Source organism: Contarinia nasturtii, unplaced genomic scaffold (genome assembly GCF_009176525.2).
Source record: "Contarinia nasturtii isolate CC-2019 unplaced genomic scaffold, AAFC_CNas_1.1 Cnas_scaffold_3175, whole genome shotgun sequence".
NCBI classification, from domain to species: domain Eukaryota; kingdom Metazoa; phylum Arthropoda; class Insecta; order Diptera; family Cecidomyiidae; genus Contarinia; species Contarinia nasturtii.
The window spans coordinates 617433-626662 of NW_022200487.1; the positions used below are offsets into that span (position 1 = coordinate 617433).

Here is a 9230-nt window from a genome sequence, read left to right on the forward strand (position 1 = left end):
TCTCTCTCTCTCTCTCTCTCTCTCTCTCTCTCTCTCTCTCTCTCTCTATCTATCTGTATATGTGTTCTTCTGTGGATGTGTGTTTGTTTTGCTGCTCAATATATATTCGGTTGTGTTTGCGGTTTGTTGAACAACAAAGTATATAAAAAAAGCATTTTATTTTGAATTGCCACCCCGAAATAAAGTTGGTCATGTTCATCGCTTTCTCTCGCTCACTTTGTCCTTGCTCATCTCCGATTTTATCCATGATGTTATTGCATTATTGTAAATGTTGCGTTGTTTCATTTTAGTACACAATCTCAACTAAAACACAATAGCATAAACAACTTTATTCTTATTTCTTTTATAGGAGAAAAAGCACACAAAATTAACAGAGCACAGCGACATCACGAGCTTTACAGAAAAATTGCCATTTTTGTGAAATGAAAAGCATTTGGATGCGTTCACAAGATTTTCAACATGGATCGTCTTTTTTACTTCAATTTTTTTCACTTGCTTTGAAACTGGTTAGAATGGAAAATAAGAGATTTTGACTGGAATTAAATCGGACAATTTTTTTTGAGAAAGAACCATTTTATTATTAATTCAGGATTATCTTTGTGAGAATCTGGTTTGGAAAATAGCATTCTGGAATACCTCGTGAAATATATGTTTATTAGGGTGGATGACTTTTTCGAAAAAATTCAAGTATCAAAGCCTACAGCCCAGAGTAGTTGTATAAGCATGAGCTGATTCCAAAACAGCCATTTTTTGATGGGGTTATATGTCATATAGGGTGGCGACTTGAACGAGAGTGAAAAGAACTTTTTCAAAAAATATCGAAAAAATGTGATTTTTGGTAATAACAATTTTGGTTGGATTTTTACATTTCTACGCTCAAATTGATCTTATTTCATCAATTAAGACCATTTTAGTCTTTATAAACCTTCAAATGGCCAAATTATACAGATTTACTAATCCAGGTAACATCTTTTAAACATCGTTGAAAACCAGAAAATTTAAAGAATTTCAATAGTCAAAAAATTCGAGTAACGACCATAGCAACGGATATCATAGCTTGATAGGGCTGTGTCCACAGATTAATGAGCCATGCTGATTTCTGTGCGGGGGTCAGTTGCAGAGTTTTCCTTCGTTCTGGGGTCTGCACGTCCAAGTTTTTTTTAATTTAAAAACCGGTATTTACCGGTTGAAAGAAAATTGTCAATATTGAGTCAAAAATGGAAAGTTTGTTCTAGAGACATCCTATATTTTCACTTGAATGACTCAAAATCTACCTAGATCATATATTTGGAGAAATTCCTGAAGATTTGCAATGTTTTGTGATGATTTGAAATCTAAAAGAGGTTTTCTGATAGTGTTTCAATGTGGCCTTTTGGATTTTTTATCCTTGTACTGTAACAAACAAAGAGCTTGATTGTAATTACGGAGTTGAACTGTATGGCGTTAAATTTATATACATTGATTTCTTTTAACGGTAGAAGGGTAAATTTGTCAATAAAATCACCATTCCAAAGAATATCGGATATGAAGAAAAATGAAGAAAATGGTCTTTTTTTAGTCGAAGTTTGGAATATACACCACCATCATTTTTATACCACGAGATCGTTTCAAGTGTTTATTATGGCATTGGATCGCTATGGACTTCAGCATTACAAAGCAGTTTTGGAATTAAAAATATCATCCGTAATGTGACCTCAGTGTTGATTTATCTCATACTGTCTTTGGTCAATATCATGGGGCGGAAATGAATGAGACGAAATTTTCTCTCTCATGGGCGCAGCCATATTGAAAATTTTGTATGCGCTTATATGTAAAATTGGTGGCGCCACTGGTATATTTGATGGAAAAAAAAGAACGTGTTTGAGTCTCACTCGTTTATATGTAAATTACATAGGCATTTCCAGGCCATGGTCAATATTGACCATTTTCTTTCAATTTAATTCCATTTAAAAAAACTCCGATATGCTGGGATCTAACTGAGTATGATTTTAGTAACCCGTATTAGCAGGATTCACGATTCATGTACACTCGGCACATCTTCGCTGCTTAGGCGAATATCAGCAGTAGAATTCACTGCAACATGGTAAAAAAAACATCAAGTAGCCATATGTACATTTTTCATTCTCTTTTGTGCGAACTTTCTTTGATGCATTAGATGCACGACAGTTCGGAGTGAACTCAACGGCTGATATTCCGTAAAGTAGCGATGATGTGCCGAGTGTACACGAATCGTGAATTGTTCTAATACGCGTTACTGAAGTCGTATTGGCTTTAAAAGAGTATGGTCACTACTAAAAATTCAAATTGGTTGACTAGTGAAAGTTATTAATTTAGCTGGTTTTCAAGAATTTTTAAAAGATGTTACCTGGATTAGTAAATCTGTATAATTTGGGCATTTGAAGGTTTATAAAGACTAAAATGGTCTTAATTGATGAGATAAGATCAATTTGAGCGTAGAAATGTAAAAAACCAACCAAAATTGTTATTTCTAAAAATCACATTTTTTTCGATTTCTTTTTGAAAAAGTTCTCTTCACTCTCGTTCAAGTCGCCACCCTATATGACATATAACCCCATCAAAAAATGGCTGTTTTGGAATCAGCTCATGCTTATACAACTACTCTGGGCTGTAGAGCCAAATCGAGAAAAATTCATCCACCCTAATGTTTATATATACACAGATGGATGTTTCATTCTTATGCAGAGAATCTGGTTGTGTCAACTCTCAAATTGGCTATGGAATCCGATCTGTGAAAATTGATGTCAATGCAACAGAAGTTTTGAAATACATGCTAAAATCACGAATGTGCATTTTAACTTAACACGGTGACAACAATTGCTTATGAAGAAAAATCTCATCTTGTGCCGGTGAAAATTAAAGTTTTTTCCAACTCTTTTTTACAACAAATGATAATAAAATGTCTTACATCCGTAAGATGAACTTTTCCGCACCAAATATCTTTTGCTGTAAATTTGAATTCACGAGAAAACTGAATTTGACGTTAGTTATACGATATAAATAATTTTCGACACACATTTTCTCATTGGAGTGATTCGATTTTTGGATAAAAATTTTAATTTTAAATTCTGCGAAGTAATATGAAATCCTATGGCTCTGACGAACTATATGACTAATACACAGGAGCTCATTAGCTCCGGTTCTGTGTGTCTGTACGTATTGAAATTCTGCACTTAGTGGTTACGAATTTTTACTATACAAAATCAGAGCGTACTAAAAGCTACTAGAGGAATATGTGTGAATTTTTTTTAATGTGCATGTCGATTCTTTCCTATTAAAAGTATTGGCAATACATTTTTATATGGATGAAATCCGTTGTAAAGAATACATTAACAGTGCCATAAAAAATACATTGAAATAAACTAAATACATATTAAATGAAACTAAGTATACTGGAAACTGGTGTTCATCCTTTGGCTTCTCATACAAAAATTACTAAAAATGTGAACTTTTGAATGGGAGCCATGCCTATGTGATATCGTAATGATGTGCAACTTTGTATAGGTAATTTAACTCACAAAAAAAAAATATCCTGAAAGTTTCTCGAAATTTCAATGCATATTAGAGGTACCTACCCCTCATATCCAGAATCGAAATTCTTTTTATAGGAGATACCACAAATATTCGTTGAAATTTATGAAAAATAACACATCCAAAGTTTCACGTCACACTTCATAAAAGCATGCAAAGATCCACTTCCATAGAAAAATCCGAAAATTATACGTTTCCGCAAAACTAACGTCAGGTTAGATTTTCTCGTACCCAAAAACCTCCGAAAACATATTTGTTTGTATTGAGTGTTTATGTACACATACACATTTTGAGAAAAAAATTGAACTTTCCTCATGGGCATAGCTTCAGATATGAAAATTTACTCTATCAACCAAAGTTGCTCAGAACCTATGCCTGGCAACCCTCAATTATCCACGCACAAACATTACTATATCGAATAAATGGTAGATTCGTGTTCTCTTTTTGGGAGGTGTTAGTTTTTCGATCGATTCCAATACTTTACCTTACACACTCGGTGAGTGCGGAAAAGTATAAACAAAAAGATTATATAAATATGAAAATAAGCAAACAAGATTTTTTTCTGTAACACCCTGTATTTCAAAGAATTGGAACTTCATGTGATGTTGAGTTTCGCTTATAAAACTTAGACAATGGGAAACAAGCAGCAAAAAAGAGGTCGAAACATAATAAGAACTAGTGAAATTTCATTAAATCTCGCATTGTATGCAATTTTTTAAAACTTTTTTGCATTGTTTTTCGCTGCCTGAATATTGAAGATGGTGTAACATAACACGGAATAACGAATTATGATAACTCTTTTAGATTTGCTATAGTGAGAATCGCTTAAAAATGTATGCACGACAGCACAATGCTATTATGTTATTTTGGATGCTCTCTCTACACGATGAACGATAATGTTCACGTTTCGCATAGTATTTTCGTATTCGTGCGCGTGCAAACAAGAGGGATGAATAAGACAACGAATTCATAACTTATATTCGCTTTTTTCTCTATGTTCTTCATAAAAAGTTATTTTTTGTCACCACATGTGTTTATTCATTTGGGTGTTGTTTTGTATACATCTTTCTACTGTTGTTTTTACTGTTACAAAATAAAAACTACAACAATTGATGTTAATGTTGTTTCCTATACGGGATCTAGCGTAGATAAATGAATATGAAGCCAAATTTATTTTTATTCCCACAATTAAACGTCGGTGAACGCAATGCGATTGTAACGACTGAGAGTGTCGACGTATAGGTAGGCATTTAGAAAAAAAAAACATAACAATGTGTTGACAACATATGCATGCAAAATGGTCATAAACAAATAAATACAAAAGCGTTTTATCGAATTAGCTTACCATTCAGAACATGCACTGACACTGTATATTCATGTGTTGCATTGATGGAGCACGTATAATTGCCCGTATCCATTTTATTTATCTTGGCAATGAGTAGTGATGAATTAGCACCCTTATCCAAGATTTCCGTCTTAACACTGCAATCAAAAAATATAAAAAAGAAACGGGTAGAGAAAAAAATAAATAATTACGTTTTTGTTTATTAAGCGATTTTCCCAACTATTTTGCAGTTGAATAATATAAGCATGTTTAAGAATGGCTTACAAGTAACGTTGGTATTTCATATCATAAAATAAATTGAAAGATGATTTAATAGCGATATTTGGGCAACGAGGAAAATTCAAACAGATTAAATCTGTTTTGTATAAATCTGATTAAGTTCTACTCCTTTCGAAAGAATATGCATCCAAAATTTAAACAAAAATGGATTTAGAACACTGGGCCTATTAAGCATAAGCATGAAGTTGTTTGTAAGATTTAAATGGTCCAACTGCAGGATTTTGAGTTTGTTTTTTTCACACCATTCATAACTGGTTGTGTCTAATTTATTTCGGTCTGCGCACTGCGACGGCCTCGAGCGAATAGAGAAGAAATTTATTGGATCAAAAGGGGAAAGTCACACACTTAATTCAAACCAAAAAGTAGAAATAAACATAGAAATGTAAATGTTTTCCATTTTTATATATGAGAATGTTGTGACTTGATGTGACACTTTAGTTTATTTCTCTTTTTCCTTTTTTTAGATCAGGACATACACAAATACACTCGATTGTATTTTTCATGTTCAATTTCGAGAATGTATTAGCTTTTTGGAAGCATTCATTTGTTTTTGTTAACGCTCAAGACAACGACAGATCGTTCTTGTATAATAATTATTTATTCTCGTGTCTGCTGTCTTCAAAAGACTTCGGACATTTTCCTTCAAACTCTTCTACATCTCTTTACAGTGCTCTTTTTGCAACCTACTGTAACGCTTGCTTGTGTGTGTATGTGTTGGATCTCAACGTTTCTGCAATGCTTTCTCACTCTGTGTGTGCTTTTTAAGCTTTCGTCTTTTGCCATTGATTTGGCCGATTCTTTTGTCAGGATGTAGTACTTGTTTGTGCCCGTTTATTCACTTTCATGCAATTGTATTTTTTCTATTGTTGAAAAGGACTGTGAAAGAACATGGTCTTGCTCTCATTAATTCGAATCTATGTCAGACTTATGAACAAGCTCACAAAAGAGAGACACTGTATGTGGTTTTTTTTTACATTTTACTATTCTTAAAACTTCATTTTTATTCTGAATATTCTATTTTTCATCATTTTTGTGTTTGTGTGTGTGTATGAGGAAACGTGTTTTCCGTAGTAACGGTCGATTTTTCTTTCATGCACGATGGTATTAGATAGCACTGTGCACCACTTTGTCGCTTTCATTTTTTTCTGGATTTTTCTCATCTCACTCTCCTGCTCTTTATATGGTTCATTCTATGTCATAGAAAAAAGACGCGCTCACATTTTTATCTACAATAAAACCCGTTGAAAATAAAACGAATGGCGAACAAAAGTTCATGCTATGCATTTACGAGCAGCATGATTTTGGAAACTAAAGGAAAAGGAGCAAAAATAAAAGTAAAAAGCACGAACAACAAGAAGTGGACACGACAATTGTTGTAGCGGATACGATAAAGTGAACATAAGAATTTTTCCATGTCTCTATGTCCTGCAATATTTTCATGTCCATTTAGAATGAGTAAAAATGCGATGCGGGTTTATGTTGTGAGAATTGTACATTTATTGTGTGTAAAGCGTTTGTTCTTCGACTCTCGCATTCTGTTATGGTATCGCGAAACATTTTTAGTTGTCCAGCTGCAACCAAAAGATAAACCTAAAACAGACGAACCTCAATGAAGTGAACCAATTAGTAGCGGAGAAATGTACCTTTTGTTTTTTAAGTGCTGGTTAGTTAACCGGAGGGTGTGGCCGATGATTGGTTTGTTGCATCTCAGTTTCATGACTTGATTTATATTGATTGAGTTGCTCTAGTTATTTACTTCTAATTACAATTCGATGCTTCCGGCTAATTTAACACTACGGAAATCAATTTATTTCTCTCGATAAATTTAAACCCAAATCAATCAGTCAATCTCCATGGTAGTTTTTCTTCTGAATTATATAGAATGACCCAAGCACTCAAATTCTACTGTTCGTTCTGGATATTTGCACCGTTCGTCAGTTACGAAAACACGAAATCGGAATTCTATGTAGCAATATTAATGCAAATAGATGAAAAGGGGAGCAAAGAATAAGGCTGTGTGTTTTGTATGGTTTCAGCAGGCACTGCTATTTCTAATGCAATAGCTATGCTGTGCCTAAAGTTTTTTATCGCTATTGCCGCGTAACGAACACACACTGGTACTGCAGCAGGTACCGATTTCAATGCAGTATGCAATGTGTCAAATATCTTGAACTTAGGCAGAGCATAGCTATCGCACTATAAATAGCTGTGCCTGCTGAAATCATACAAAACACACAGCCTGCAAAGAATAAGACGTTAATGGACGCAAAGCATGAAGCGTATACACGGTACATACGTACTTGTATTTCTTCGCATCTCGCTCTGTATTCTATTTTGTGTTTTCGTAACTGACGCACGGTGCAAAAACCCTGGGCGAACAGTGTAATTTAAGTGCTTACGGATTCAATGATTGTCCTTTAAAATAAATTCGCCTTTTTTTGAACAAACAAAACAAAGTTTTTTGTAGCAAATCAAGTGATTTGATGGAAGTGCCAAATTGACAAGCACCGCATAATAATCACATTCATCTAAGCTAACAATTGAATTCAATTAACGATGATAAGAATCAAAGTGAAGATACAATGGCATTAAGATGATAACATTCTTTGTACCGAGCAATGGGAATAATACACGATTCATTTTATATTCTGAATCGCAAATTCGAAACGTATTGAATCGGCTGTATAGCAAGACAAACGCATTTATTTCCACCAAGAAAAGGAAAACAAGAAGAACAAGTGGCAAATACGATCATTATAGTTGAAACAATGTGACAAGCCTCACAAACTGAATCTGGTAAACGTGACACCTCCATGCTATTTAACGAATTCCATAAATTACAAATTTTCTATTGACTTTGACAACTTAAATAAATGTTTGCAAAACGTCGTTTTCTTTGTATATTTTTTTAATTTAATTACATGCGACATAATTACATTAAAAAGGTTTTTTTGAGTTTTTTCGTTGTCATTTCACAGTGTATATTCATTTTAACAGTAGTATGTAAAATGCACATACACATATACACACAAAAATGTAAACAAATTGCAGAGCATTAAATTTGGACGTGATGTTTCCGACACGATAAAATCGCTCCAGTTGCGCATGAATGAATGCCATTTCGTTTTATATTCCCTTTGGCGTTTTCGTTGCTTCTTGTTGTGATTGAAATAACTTCACTTTGTTTCCTTCCTTATGTCCAAACTCGTTTAATGATAAAAAAAGAAACGAAAAATATAAATAAAAAAGGAACAAATTTCTTACCTAATTCCGCCTCTTTCCACATCATAGTTTAGAATTCGCTCTCCATGACTCCAAAAAACCGCACTCGACATCATTTTCACATTTCGAACAATGCACGATAATTGCAACGTTGAATCGACCTCATAATATTTATCTTGTAATGCGGAACCTTCCTCATCAATAATGACTACTTTTGGATCTGAATTCAAAGAAGATTGTAAAATTGAAACTTTTTTTTCCAAAGTTTACGTGCATAAAGGGAATAATTAAGCAAGAATCTATTTAATTCAGAGTTGTCTTTATTAAACGTGGTTAACCTCATGGCTTTTAATTGAAATTGGTACTAAATTCAATGAAATATTTAGGAGAGAAATAGTGTAAATTGATTTTTCGAATAAATTTGAAAAAAAAATTATCTGAAGTTTGGCATGTCATTTAGTATTTAATTACCATTTGTGGCGTATACGTTAAATTGTAACATCCAGTACATTTTAGTCAATAAACCAATGCTTTGCAATTTTGATATGATGTAAGATTTTTTATTCGTTGATCCACTTTTTTAATTCTAAGCAGTGGCGGTATTCTAACCAAATAATTCCGATCGGTTTTGTGTATGAAAGTTTCCCAAACCCGACGCCCGACCGATGTTCGACCGAGTCCCAACAAGAAGTACTCGGAATTTCACCCAGTACAAATCCGTCGAACAAGTCGACGACAGCGATTTGACAGGTGGACCACGCGAGAAACTTATCAATCCCTATTAACAAAACTACACTTGACTGTTATTGTATTGAATTTTGTACGGGATTTATTT

General features: G+C 33.6%; 1 protein-coding gene across 1 annotated transcript in view; it reads right to left on the minus strand.

The window, feature by feature from the left end:
• Positions 1–8738, minus strand: part of LOC116349841 — a 16172-nt gene extending 7434 nt beyond the window's left edge. The window contains exons 1-3 of the mRNA XM_031781442.1: positions 8666–8738; positions 8438–8615; positions 4895–5031 (exon numbers count right to left, since the gene is read on the minus strand). Of these exons, the coding sequence (XP_031637302.1) occupies positions 4895–5031; positions 8438–8615; positions 8666–8738 (388 nt within the window). The remainder of the gene's footprint in view (positions 1–4894; positions 5032–8437; positions 8616–8665) is intronic.
• Positions 8739–9230: the final 492 nt, after the last annotated feature.